The 14,386-nt window shown below is 40.5% G+C and overlaps 1 protein-coding gene across 1 annotated transcript in view; it reads left to right on the top strand.

Moving 5' to 3' along the window:
- DMGDH (dimethylglycine dehydrogenase) overlaps positions 1-14,386 on the top strand; it is a 69,189-nt gene that overhangs the window by 39,335 nt on the left and 15,468 nt on the right. The window contains exons 13-14 of the mRNA XM_047069968.1: positions 355-512; positions 3,482-3,541. Coding sequence (XP_046925924.1) covers positions 355-512; positions 3,482-3,541 — 218 coding nt within the window. The remainder of the gene's footprint in view (positions 1-354; positions 513-3,481; positions 3,542-14,386) is intronic.

Genomic DNA, 14,386 nt, shown 5'->3' with positions numbered 1-14,386 from the left:
ATGATAAACTAAGCCATACTAATATGTAATTACTCACATAACATTATGAAGCTGAGGCAGGAGTCCAGATAAATTCCTATATTAACATCTTTCTGTGTCATGAGAAAAGGTGTCCCAGTTACCACTCTCTGGGAGATAGGATGGGGCATGAGTGCATCTGTGATATGGCAGGCTCCTTTGTGGGGAAAGGGGTGGGTATGGTAGTTGCAGCTTTTTTGTGAACTGGTCTTTTAAAACTCAGCAATGTCTGTATTGCATACGTGGAATCTCCATTTATTTTTGTTTCAGCTGACGCGCATTAGACCTGGTGATCACTGTTCTTACCCTAGTGTGGTACTTGTGGGTTTGTTTCAGGTGAGCTGGGTTGGGAGCTGTACCACAGACGAGAAGATTCTGTAGCCCTTTATGACATTATCATGAATGCAGGCCAGGAGGAGGGAATTGACAATTTCGGAACATACGCCATGAATGCCTTAAGACTGGAGAAAGCTTTCAGAGCCTGGGGGTCAGAGGTTTGAAATGCCAGCAACTTCATTAAAATTTCATTTACTGTATCTGATTTTTGTATGAGGGCTAATTTTAATTGCATTAACGTTGGCTCTGACTATACGAGAAACTATGTGTTATTAGATAACCCTATTTAATTAAGTGAAGATGTTTTTCTCCTCCATTTCTCAGTTGAAAGTTCAGTGGAATTATGGCATACTGTTTATTCTGCTTTAATTCCTCCTGCGTTTCAGAGAGCCCTGGACATCCATCTCTGTGTGGAGCTATGTCTGCTTTAGTGGAGCCTGCTGACCCTACAGTATTTGAGGAGCACTTTTCAGATTCTTCCTCTTACTCTGTCGTGCTGCCCATCCCCATTTTCTTCTTATCATGTAGCTTTTGGGGGAAATAGCAAGAAAAAGTCTCTTTCTGAGGAGCAGGGTTGGTGGTCTAGGATGTGTTGGTCCAGCCTACTTGCACCATTGATAACAGGAACTAAGGGTTTCTGACCAAGTTACACACCATTTTCATATGCATGATTTATTTTACCTTCTCAACTCTTCCTGAAGACGGTATTATTGGTGGGTGCCTGAGTGGCTCAGTCGGTTAAGCGTCCGACTTCAGCTCAGGTCATGATCTCCCAGTTGGTGGGTTTGAGCCCCAAGTCAGGCTCTGAGCTGACAGCTCAGAGCCTGGAGCCTGCTTCGGATTCTGTATCTCCTTCTCTCTCTGTTCCTCCCCTGCTCATGCTCTGTCTCTCTCTCTCTCTCTCAAAAATAAGTAAAGATTAAAAAAAAAACTAAAAAAAAAAAAAAAGATGGTATTATTGGTGATTTTTGGGCAAGGAGTTCGGAGTTGGAGGCTATGTAAATCATCCCAATTCTATATATAATCACACTAAGAAACAGTAAATAACTTGGTCCAGATAACACGAACATGGCCAAACTATAGTTTAAACTGTGTTCTGTTTTATCTCCAGTGACAGGCTATCTGTGGATACCTAAATTTTTTCATATTCCTACTTGTTTCCTTGGAAGTTGGTTCCTTGAGGTTTGAGGCCTGAGCAGTGACATAAAGGATAGTAGTAACAGATATACTTCAGGGTGGGGTTTCTTGGGTTTGAATTTATCCTCCATCACATATTAGCTATATGGACTTAACCTTCCAGAGCCTCTGTTTACTATTCTAAAAAATGAAGATAATCTTTATCCTACGGAGTTACTGTAGATATTAGATAAAGTGCCTAGCATGTGATAGGATGAATTTAATTGGAGGGAAAAGCGGGTTTGAAAGCGGGGGCCCTTGGGACATTTAGACTGTGAGCAGAAACGTGGGAGAAACAAGGTGGAGAGACAGTGCCCTGGAGTCACTGAAAGAACAAGGGCTCTGGGGCAAGTTACCGGGGTTTTATTTTGCAGGGGAGGCGCTCTCCAGGGGGATTCTCAGCCTTAACCTGGGGCCTTCGATGAGGCCGCTGCAGGGAGAGAAATAGAGGACAGCTCTGTCCCCAAACTCCTCAGGGAATGAACCGCTGATGCAGCCTTTGGGAGTTAGCCATTTCTCCACTCTCCTGCGTTTCATTTTCTCGAGCTTGCTCCCCTGAGCCCTCCCCTCCCTTAGCGTTTCTTCCTCCCACATCCCTCTGATTTCCCAGCAGTGCCAGCACGCCCTCTAGTGGCATTACAGCAATCTTCTGTGCTGTGTTTTATTTTCTTCCTGGAGAAAATCTGAAAATACAGTAGATAAAAAAAATCAGTTTACAGTTGCTCAGATTGATTAGGAAATGTGAGACCAAATTTTAGAGCATATAAAACAAGTTTATATTACTCATATAATTTATATGAGTTCTGTGTTGTCTTTTAAAAAGTTTGGCTACTTTTTATGGAGTTTAGACCAGTTCTCTTAGCACAAAAGGGAACAATAATAACAAAACAAAAGCTATCAACTGCAGGTCTAGTCTCAAATAGAGGCTTTAGCTTAAAGTATATTGTAATTACTCAACCTTATATGAAAAGATTTGAGATGCGATCTCCGGTTTCCTTTTCTCTTTCCTGAACTCTGTCGAAGCCAATTTCCTACCATCTGCTTTCTCGTCTACTTGTCCTGATTTCTGGCCAATTGTAAGATAAGTAAATTACTTAATAATTTTTCAAACCTGACTATGTAAAATTATTATATAAAAACACAGTAAAGTCTTATTTCAGGGAGGAATAGCATGTTATTTTATCCCTCCAATATTTATTATCAGTAAAAGAGGGGCGCCTGGGTGGCTCAGTCGGTTAACCAGCCGACTTCGGCTCAGGTCATGATCTCGCGGTCCGTGAGTTCAAGCCCCGTGTTGGGCTCTGTGCTGACCGCTCAGAGCCTGGAGCCTGTTTCAGATTCTGTGTCTTCCTCTCTCTGTGACCCTCCCCCATTCATACTCTGTCTCTCTCTGTCTCAAAAATAAATAAACGTTAAAAAAAATTATTATCAGTAAAAGAGCCATGGAAACAAACTGAATTTTAGTGTCTAATATGCTATTCAAACAGTATTTGCTGACAGGCTACATTTAAATTTCAGAGTAAAAAAATTACTTTTGGGGACCAGTCTGTAATTTTCCTATCAGAATCTATTTTCACAATCCAAAAGTGTTCTCTTCCCTAAGAAAATAATATATGAAGGTGATGTTACTGAAATGATTTTCACTCATCTAAGATTTAAAATGTGTGCTTCCAGGGGCACCTAGGTGGCTCAGTCAGTAGATCATGTGTCTCTGGATCTTGGGGTTGTGAGTTCAAGCCCTGTGTTGGGGATAGAGATTACTTGAAAATAAAATCTTTAGGGGCACCTGGATGGTCCCGTTGGTTATGTGTCCAACTCTTGATCTCAGCTCAGGTCTTGATCTCAGGGTTGTGAATTAAAGCCCTGTGTTGGGCTCCATTCTGGGTGTGGAGCCTGCTTAAAAAAAAAAAAAAAAAAAAGCTTTTTAAAAAACTGTGTGCTTCCCTTTTAGATGAACTGTGATACAAATCCCTTGGAAGCTGGACTGGACTATTTTATAAAGCTAAATAAGGTATGTTTATACTCCGAAGGGTACTTGAAGTACATCTTAAAATTATGATGCTGTTTCGTGACAGAGCTATGCTTTAAAATTTAACCAAGTGTGATTATAGGACAAATGAGTTGAACATAAATACTAAGCACTGCTCATATGCTTTGTATTAAGCTTTTGTCAAAATTAGATATCAGTTCAAGCCATTGCAGTATGCTCATAGATGTAAGATAGCAGAATCCAGCAACTTCAAAGACTGAAGCTAAATTCCGGGATAAAAATTAGTAAGGATAAGATGTCAGTAGACATTCTTGCAAATCCTGGTGATTTGTGAAGTCACACGTTAGCTAATCACACATAGAGCATTAATTGACTCTCCCTGGGTGCTCACAGCCTAAAGCAGCCGTGCCAGCAGATCTTCCCATCTGCTTATTAAGCACTTTCATGTGTAACTGCGACATCTGAGTGTAAGCAAATGACACATTTCAAGTGTTTAGCATAAAATGAGTATTTACTGAGAAGCCAATACAGGTATGATAATTGAAATTCACATTCCAAAGGGAACCCCTGCATTAGGAGCTCTCACCTCAGACAGATAGCATCAGCATCATTTGGGAGCTTGTTAGAAATGCAAATTCTCCGATCCCACCCCAGATCTGCTAAGACAGAGTCTTTGGGGCTCAGGCCAAGAAACCTGTGTTTCAACAAGCTGCAGGGGAGTCTGATGCATCTAAATTTGAGAAGCACCAACCTACATAATTATTGTGGAAACGTGTATTACGAAGCCAATTTCTTACAGCCTCTTTCGTCTATACAAGTCCTGCAACTATACGTGAAGTGATCCCTTTGTTATGGACTGAATGATTGTGTTTCTCTAAAATGTACATGTGTTAGCCCTAACCCCCATGTGATGATATTTGGAGGTGGGGCCTCTGGGGAGTAATCAGATGATGAGGGTGGGGTCTCCACAGTGGAATCAGTGTTCTTTTGAGAAACAGGAAGACACCAGAGCTCGCTTTCTGGCCTCATCTTGAGGCTATGGTGAGAAGGCGGCTGTCTTGTGAGCCAGGAAGAGGACACTCACAGGGGAGCTTAATAGGCCAGCACCTTGATCTTGGACTTACCGGCCTCCACAACTGTGAGAAATAATTTCTTGTTGTTAAAGTCACCTAGTTTGTGATAGTTTGTTCCAGCAGCCCAAGCTGACTCAAATACCCACCGGGTAGTGTTTTAGTTACCGTAAAAGAACCTAACGGAGATGCAGTCAGTGGTAATATTGAAGGATAGGACAGCAGCTGCTGCTGTGTAGGATACTTGTTAGAATTTCAAAAATAAATTGTCCTGTTTAGGTGCTAGTCAGCTAAAGTAAAGGCCGTTTTCCCATTCTATGGAAATATGTGAACATATGCATATGAATCAGGCTAAGAAAACTTTTTAAATGCCCCTGCATCAAGTTCCCAAATTCTAAGCTGAGATATTAACATAAACATGTATATTTATAGTATTAGATTTTAGGAAAAAGAGCCTCCTTAAGGGTTTTAAAGGGAATATCTTTCTGTGCGTTCTCCCTATGACTTTTATTTTTATGATGTACCATCTGCCTCCAGACCAGAGAAAGCAGGTGCTTAGAATCTGGGCAGACCCTTACAGCAGATTGCTCCTTCTGATAACAGAAGTCTTCGTTTAGTTGTTTAAAATAAGGATAAAAATGGCCTGACTCTTCAAAGCACTAAAGTTCTGTTGTTGGTCACCAATAGATAAATAGGTAACTGACTCTCTTGCTTCACAGTGTTTGGGTATTATTGTTTGGGGATAAGGCAGAGATAAATGAGCTCTTCGTGCTGAAATTGGGTTTTTGGAACTCTCTTTATGATTATAAGCAGGTGTGGATTGTGTATTTATTAGTTCCTTTAAATTAGTTCAATAACCCAAGCTGAGCTCAGAATTAAGTTGTTTAACAGATGATGATTTTGATTTATGGTACGTTTTTTATGATTTCTGAATTACTGGTTTTCATTCTGGTGTCACAGAGTTAATTTCTAGTGATTACGTTGGTTGACGTGCGGTGTAGCACCAGGACCTGGACCTAACTGAGCTAGTCTTTTTCAATTATGTTGACTTGGGTGGTTCATGGGTGTCACTGTGATGCCAGCTAATCTCCAAGACTGGGGAATAGGTTGGATCAACTTTGTTCAGATTCTGTATGGTGGTTTCACAACTTTATCTTTGTTTTGTAGCAGTCTATAAAATGAAACAGGTTTCTGAAAAACTAATTAACATTATAAACTAAATGATGTAATTTGATACTTTACGTTCTATGCCTAAAAATAAAAATGTTGCCCAATCTGGTTTCATACTACATTTTAAAGAATATGTAATGCCAGTTCACATTGCGTTGGAAAGTTGACAGTCTATGAGAACTGAAGCAGCAGTTAAGACAGAGGAATATTTTTTTATTCCATAAATACACCAATGAGAACAAAATTAAAAAAAATCCTGGGCATTTCACAATTGTTTAAAATCCTTTTCTTTTTTATGGCACCTGGGTGGCTCAGTCAGTTAAGTGTCCAACGTTGGCTCAGGTCATGATCTCATGGTTCATGAGTTCAAGCCCCATGTCGGGCTCTGTGCTGACACCTCAGAGCCTGGAGCCTGCTTTGGATTCTGTGTCTCCCTCTCTCTCTGCCCCTGGCCCCACTCACATTCTGTCTCTCTCTTTCAAAAAAGAAATAAACATTTAAAAAAATTGTTTTTTAATAAAAATAAAATCCTTTTCTTCCTTTCTCTTTGAAGCAAGCATGTAGAATTCTCCGCTTGGCCCTTGAGTGTTTACACAACAATTGTATAAGCTACCATATTAAAAAATTGTATAGGACATAGGCTGTGTTGGACCTAGGAGGCCCCTGAAGGTGGCTCAGTACCCCTTCCTCATTTATGGGTGAGGAAACTGAAGCAAGGAAAGGTGTCGTGACCTCTGACCTCACCACAGTGCTCTCTCACCCACCACTTTCCCCAACAAAGTCCTTTCTCCTCATGGGCTTTTCAACCTTGAATAACTGCCCAGGAATGTTTTTCTGGCAACATATCCTAAAATATGCATGGACTATGTTTTATTAATTGATGCCTCCCACAGTCATGTTTTTGTTGTAACTGATTTTGCGTTTATGTTAGGATCAGAATAGCTGATTTAACCACATTAAGGAGGAAAACGGGTGTCTGAGGAGATGGGCCATCAGGCCTCTTTGGAGAGAACTGCGTTGTCGTCAAAACCAGTGTAAAAGTAGGGAAAAGAAAAATGGAGTATTGAAGAAATCTTAGATGGCAAAAATGCTTCTGAGAGTTGTTTGAGCTGCAGCCTTCCCATGGCATTGGCTGATGTTGATGAGGTTTTGGGGTGATGGTGGCGGGGGTCCGGAGCCGACAACCAAGAAAGAATTCTTGAAGACGTCTTTGGTGCAAAAAGGTGATTTTATTAAAGCATGGGGACAGGACCCAGGGGCAGGAAGAGCTCTGCTGGGGTTGTGAAGAATACCTGGTTTTATACTATGGAGTTGGGGAGGTAAAGTCAAAAGGGAGGCCTCCCAAGGGACTTTGATCTGTTAAAGCGGGCTCCTAAGATACCTGAGGCCTTGCTATTGTCAAGCGAAGGTTGTTTTCCCTCTAGTAAGGCATTTACATTAGGACATTAGGGGGTTCCTGGAGAAATGTTATATTCTGTATTTGCCTCAAGTATTTGTCAATGGCCTGCAGGTTATAAGGAAATTTAATTTTACCTTCTTGCCTTTGTTCCCCATATCACTATGGAGGGGTGGTATTGGGGCTCCAGGAAACAGTCTACAGGCTTCTGGAGGTTGGCCTATTGATACAATTGCCTTTTTCTTGTAATTTACTAAGATATTTGTGCATTGATGGAGACCCATGTTCTGCATGACTTTGATCTCTATCAATCGGCCATTTGTTTTCTTTCCTTTGTCCTTGGGCAGCCAGAAGTGCCTGAGGAATATCACACACATCCCATTTGGTGGTGGTGGTGGTGATGTGTGTGTGTGTGTGTGTGTGTGTGTGTGTGTGCGCGCGCGCGCGCGCGTGTGTGCATGCGCACACTAGCTTGCACTTTGTCGTCAGCCCGCCCCACGCTCCCGCATCAATGTGAAGTAGTTGTGCACAGGCTCAGTCTCCTTCTGAGTCAACATTGAGTAAGTACCATTCATTAAATACCTTGCTAGGACACAGGTCTAACAGTTAACGACATAACTCCTGATGGCTCTCCTATCTCATGACGTTTGAAGCAAATGGCATTTCAGGAACTGAAACTGTAGGAAACATTCTTAATACTCTGAAAATATCGATCCAGGAGGATCGTCTAGCAGTACACAACAGTGCCATCTTGTGGACAGTGAGCATAGAGCCTGGAAAGGAAGCATTAACCAGAAGCGTAATACAAGTAGAAATAATTAAATTATTTCTTTAAAATCTCAACTAAAATCCCTTTCCCCCCCCAGAAGTTATATCATTGCTATTAGTGGTATTATAATTTCCATAGAAGCTACTTTTTGGGAAAAATTAGTGGTTCTGGCTTTTGGTTTTTTGTTTTAGAAATAAAATGCATTAGTCAAGAGCAAAAGGAAAATCAGCTGCCTTAGAATGGAATCCTAAGTACTGGAATTTTCCTCCTGGAAATACGGAGTCTATGTCCATTTAGAGACAACTTCTGCCAAGATTCAGAGACTGAAGTAACAATGTAACATGTTGAAGCAGCTTAGGAGATTTTTTTCTTTTTGATGTTTATTTTTGAAAGAGACAGAGTTCGAGTGGGGGAGGGGCAGAGAGAGAGGGAGACACAGAATCCGAAGCAGGCTCCAGGCTCCCAGCTGTCAGCACAGAGCCCAACGCGGGGCTCGAACCCACAAACTGTGAGATCATGACCTGAGCCGAAGTCGAATGATTAACCGACTGAGCCACCCAGGTGCCCCAATAATTTTTTAAAGATTCTTCCCACTCCCAATTTCTTCCTTGGCTTCTCTTTTCCTGTCATGGGCTTCTAACCAGTAGAGACAGAATAAGGTGATAATAACCACAAGTGAGAAGACAATGTTGATAGAAAATACAGTCTGTCTTTGCGGAAAAATTATTTAAGGCGTAACTAGTAAGTAAAACAACACAAAAACAAAGAGGCAAAGCACCACCAGGCTTACTACATTCTAAGTATTCAATAAATGTTAGCATTATTAAAATACCAGAATGGAAATAAATAATTACTCACAGACAAGTCAGAAAGGAGTTTCTAATATGTTATAGTGGTATAAGTACCCAACTCTGGGGAAATTTTAGGTGAATGGTAATAGGCATTGAGGCAGACAATTTTCAGTGACTCTCAGTCTTGGCGTACATTAGAATCATCTGGAGTATAATTCTTTTAAATCATGAAATGATTAAAAAATTTCTGAGGTTCATGCTGCAACCCACGTCAATTTAAAAAGAACCTCTGGGGGCGCCTGGGTGGCTCAGTCGGTGGGGCGTCCGACTTCGGCTCAGGTCATGATCTCTCAGTCCGTGAGTTCGAGTCCCGCATCGGGCTCTGTGCTGACAGCTCAGAGCCTGGAGCCCGTTTCAGATTCTGTGTCTCCCTCTCTCTCTGCCCCTCCCCTGCTCATGCTCTGCCTCTCTCTGTCTCAAAAATAAATAAAAACATTAAAAAAAAATAAAAAGAACCTCTGAGGGTAGGAACTCAGGCATCAATTTTGTTTTGTTTTGTTTTAATTCTCCAGGTGATTCCAAAACAGATGGAGAGGGATAGTCCTAGACCAACGCTTTTCAACTGGCTGTACATCACTAACTTGGAGAACTTTTTAAAGATTGCCCTACCCTCAGTGGTTCTCAGCTGTGGTTCACAGACTGGTAGCATCAGTGTTAGCTAGGGATTGGTTAGAATTGCCAGGTGTTGAGTACCATCCCCGAATCGGAAACTCTGGGGATGGGCTCAGTGATCTGCTTTAACAAGCCCTCCAGGTGATTCTGATGCTTCCTCAAGTTTAAGAATACTGCCCGGAAACCAGTTGGATTAGCTCTGCAGGGAGGTTTGGGTTTCTTGGTTTTGTTATGCAATGAAGATTGAGACCCACTCTCTGAGTTCTTTACCTTTATGCCTGTGTGGTCCTGTAAATAAACAGAACTTAAAACAAGTGGTTTGGTTAAAGGAGGGTGCTATGGAATTGGTAGTGAATTGCAAGTAAGTAAATCTGTCACCTACTCTGGCTAGGCTACAGTTAATACATTCTGCCCCAAATTTCTCTCTCTGTCTCTCTCTCTCTGTCTCTTTGGAATTGGACAGTAAGTGAATGTTTTTTTTTTTAAGTCACCAAATTTTAGCTGTGTGTCCTTGGGAAAGCCACTTAGTTTCATTTTGCACCCGAGACTACTAGTCTATAAAATGAGGGCTCCTTACATGTCTAAAACCCTAAGAAATACCACCTAGCGGAGTAATTGAGGACGTTGTTACGGTTATCCATATGAGCCACATAATTGTAACACTTTAATTAAGCCATCCTTATTCCCTTACCCATTTCCATTGCTAAATGATAAAGGAAAAATGAAAGAAAAGAAGTAAAACCTAGGCTGAGATAGAGTTTATCATGCCTAAAACATTTATCAGAGCATATTAAGCTACCAGCTATTGAATCAGTATCCTCATATGTATCCAATTTCTGTTAGGAAACAATGTTCTATTTCCACCCTAAAAGTGTAAGTGTGCTGTTTAGATGCCTGCTTTAAAATTTGGAAGTCTCTGGAAACTCAGGACTAGGAATAAGTTGAAATAATTCTTTAGATTGCTTTTATTATATTTTTATTTTAACAGCTTAACTAAACATGCAATAAATGGACATATTGGAAGTGCACCATCGGCTAAAGTTTTAAAAAATATTTATTAATGTTTATTAAAAAATTTTTTTTTAACCTTTATTTATTTTTGAGACAGAGAGAGACAGAGCATTAACGGGGGAGGGGCAGAGAGAGAGGTAGACACAGAATCGGAAACAGGCTCCAGGCTCTGAGCCATCAGCCCAGAGCCTGACACAGGGCTCAAATTCACGGACTGCGAGATTGTGACCTGAGCTGAAGTCGGACGCTTAACCAACTGAGCCACCCAGGCGCCCCAATGTTTATTTATTTTTTGAGACACACACACACACACACACACACACACACACACAGGGGCAAGTGGGGGAGGGACTGAGACAGAGGGAGACACAGAATCCAAAGCAGGCTCAGGCTCTGAGCTGTCAGCACAGAGCCTGACGTGGGGCTTGAACCCACAAACCACAAGATCATGACCTGAGCCAAAGTCGGATGCTTAACCTACTGAGCCACCTAAGCGCCCCAGGTTTTTTTTTTTTTAATGTTTATTTATTTTGAGAGAGAGGGAGGGCATGAACACATGCACCTGGGGCAGGGGCAGAGAGGGGTGGGGGGAGAGAGAGAATCCCAAGCAGGCTGTGCACTGTCATTGTGAAGCTGGACACTGGGCTTGAACCCACAAACTGTGAGATCATGCCCTGAGCCAAAATCAAGACCAATCAAGTGGGTCCCTTAACCCACTGAGCCACCCAAGCGCCCCACCATTTGCTAAGTATTAATGCACGTATACACTTGTGACACTACGACCACAATTGAGGATGGTAAGCCTATCCCTCTTCCCAGAAATTTGTTCAGGCCTTTTTGTAGTCCCTACTTCCCAACCCTCCCTATACCCTCACCTACTTCCCAAGGAACTTTTTGTCACTATAGACAATTTTGCATTTTCTAGGGTCTTATATAAATGGAATCCTATAATATATTCATAATATATTTTGTTTTGGTTTTGTTTCTTTCACTAAGCATAATTATTTTGAGACTCATCTGTGGTATTACATGTATTAATAAGTCATTCCTTTTAATTCTAAGTAAAGGATTCCATTGTATGTATATAGCACAGTTTGTTTATATACTCAGTGAACTTTGGGGTTGTTTCTAGTTTAGGACATTTCTCTTGGGTAAATAGGAGTGGAATGGCTGCATAAAATGGCACGTATATGTCAACTTTGTAAGGAATTGTTTTACACAGTGGTGAACCATTTTATATTTTACATTCCCACCACTAGTTAATGAGAGTTTCTGTTCCTCCAAATCCTCACCCAACACCTGTCATGGTCAGTCTTGTTAAGTTACTTTATGAGGTAAGTAGTAGGGTCTCATACTTTTGATTTCCTCAGTGACTTGGTGTTGAACATCTGTTTATTTGTCTGTCCACCATTCCTATCTCTTCATTTATGAAGGAAGAGCGAGTATGCACAAGTGAGTCAGGGAGAGTGTCAGAGGGAGAGAGAGAATCTTAAGCAGACTCCACACTGAGCATGACTCTGGGGTGACTCTGGGCTCGATCCCACAACCTTGGGATCATGACCTGAGCCAAAATCAAGAGGGGGATGCTTAACCGACTGAGCCACCCAGGCACCCCTCTTTTACTCCTTTTTTTTTTTAAGTTTATTTATAGTGAGAGTGAGAAGGGGAGGGGCAGAGAGAGAGGGAGAAGAATGAATCCCAAACAGGCTCTGCACTGCCACCAAGGGCCTGATGTGGGGCTTGAACTTAAAAACTGTGAGATCATAATCTGAGCTGAAATGAAGAGTTGGGTGCTGAGTAACCCAGGTGCCCCTCTGTTACTAATTAAAAAAAATTTTTTTTAATGTTTATTTATTTTTGAGAGAGAGAGAACGAAGGAACAAACAAGTGGGAGAGGGACAGAAAGCAGGTTCCAGGCTCTGAACTGTCAGTACAGAGCCTGATGCGGGGCTCGACCTCACAAACCACGAGATCATGACCTGAGCTGAAGCTGGACGCTTAACTGACTGAGCCACCCAGGCGCCCCTTCTACTCATTTTTAATGGGGTTGTTTTTGTTTTTTTGTTTTTGAAAGTTCCTAATGTATCCTAGGTACAAGTCCTTTATTAGATACATGCTCTGCAAATATTTTTTCCCACTCTGTCTTCTTTTCATCTAATACATCTGATAGTGTCTTTCAAAGAGAAGTTTTATTTATTTTATTTTTTTAAAGGTGCCATTAGTTAAGGTTTATTTATTTTGAGAGAGAGAGAGTGAGTATGAGTGGTGTAGGGGCAGAGAGAAAGAGAGGGAGAGAGAATCTCAAACAGGCCCCATGCTATCAGCACTGAACCCAATGTAGGGCTTCAACCCATGAACTGTGAGATAATCACCTGAGCTGAAACCAAGAATCAAATGCTTAACTGCCTGAGCCACCCAGGCACCCCAAGGGCAGAAGTTTTAAATTTGTTAATATTTAAAGTCCTTATCAACTTGTTCTTACCGATTATGCTTTTGGTGTCATATTAAGAAATCTTTGCCTAACCCAAAGTCGTAAAGATTTTTTTGCTGTTTCCTCCTAGAGATCTTACCAACTTTTTACATTTAGGCCTATTATTTATTTTTAGTTAATATTTATATCTAGTGCCAGATATGAATTAAAGTTTATGTTTGTGCATATACCCACAGATTTGTTTCCATTACCATTCATTGGAAAGACTGTACATTCTGGACTGTATCACCTGTGTACCCTTGTCAAGAATAAGTTGTCTATAAATGTTGAAGTCTCTTTCTGGACTCTTTTTTTGGACTCTATTGACTCATATGTCTTTCTCGATTCCTGTGTTGTATTGATAACTGTGGCTTAAATCAGGTTGTGGTAGCCTTGCAACTGTGCTTTTTTTCAGTCATTTTAGCTATTATAGGTCCTTTGAATTTCCATGAATGTTAGAATTTATAAAAACATGGGAATTGTGTTGCATCTATAGGTCAATTCAAGTCTTGCGCTCATGAAAAACACATATCCCTCCATTTACTTAGGTCACCTTTAATTTCAAAAATATTTTGTAGTTTGCAGATTTTGCATATGTTTTTGTAGATTTATCCTTAAGTATTTCATATTGATAATGTTTAAATGGTATTTTTGATTTTCATTTTACTGATAGTATATAGAAAACAGTTGGTTTTTATGTATTGATCTTGTAATTTGCAACTTTGCCAAACTCAGTAGTTCTAGTACTTTTTTGAACTTTTTGTAGATTCCATGGACAATCATGTTGTATGCAAATAGTTTGTCTTTTCTAATTTAGATGCCTTTATTTATTTATTTATTTATTTATTTATTTATTTATTTATTTTTCTTGCATTACCACAATGACTAGTTCCTCCACTGGCTGAACTTTCAACAGAGTTAAATAGAATTGTTGCTTGTTCCTGATCTTAGGTGGAAAGCATCGAGTATTAAGTGTGATGTTAGTTGTATGTTTTTCATGGATGCTCTTTATCAAGTTAAGGACATTCCTATCTATTCTGGGTGCTAAAAGTTTTGTTTTTAATCAGGATATCAGATTTTGGCAAATGCCTTTGCTACATCTACTGAGATAAACATATGGTTTTTCTTTTTTGCTTTGTCATATAATGAAGGACATTTACTAATATTAAAATGTTAACTCAACTTTTCATTTTAGTGGCAAAATCCACTTAGTAATGACGGGTTATCTTTTTCTATATTGTTGGATTTCACTTGATATTGTTATTTTTTTAATATTTATTTTATTTTTGAGATAGAGCATGAGCTGGGGAGGAGCAGAGAGAGAGAGGGAGACACAGAATCTGAAGCAGGTTTCAGGCTCCGAGCTTTCAGCACAGAGCCTGACGTAGGACTCGAACTCACGAACTGTGAGACCATGACCTGAGCTGAAGTTGGCTGCTTAACCAACTGAGCCGCCCAGGCGTCCCTCATTTGGTAATTTTTAAATTAAAAAAATATTTTTAACGTTAATTTTTGAG

The sequence above is a fragment of the Lynx rufus genome, unplaced genomic scaffold, assembly GCF_022079265.1.
Source record: "Lynx rufus isolate CCGP_SWC_20201006 ecotype Redwood Valley unplaced genomic scaffold, mLynRuf1.p SCAF_1, whole genome shotgun sequence".
In the NCBI taxonomy this organism is placed as follows: domain Eukaryota; kingdom Metazoa; phylum Chordata; class Mammalia; order Carnivora; family Felidae; genus Lynx; species Lynx rufus.
The sequence above is the reverse complement of the archived record's forward strand: the minus strand, read 5'-3'. Positions and strand labels throughout refer to the sequence as shown.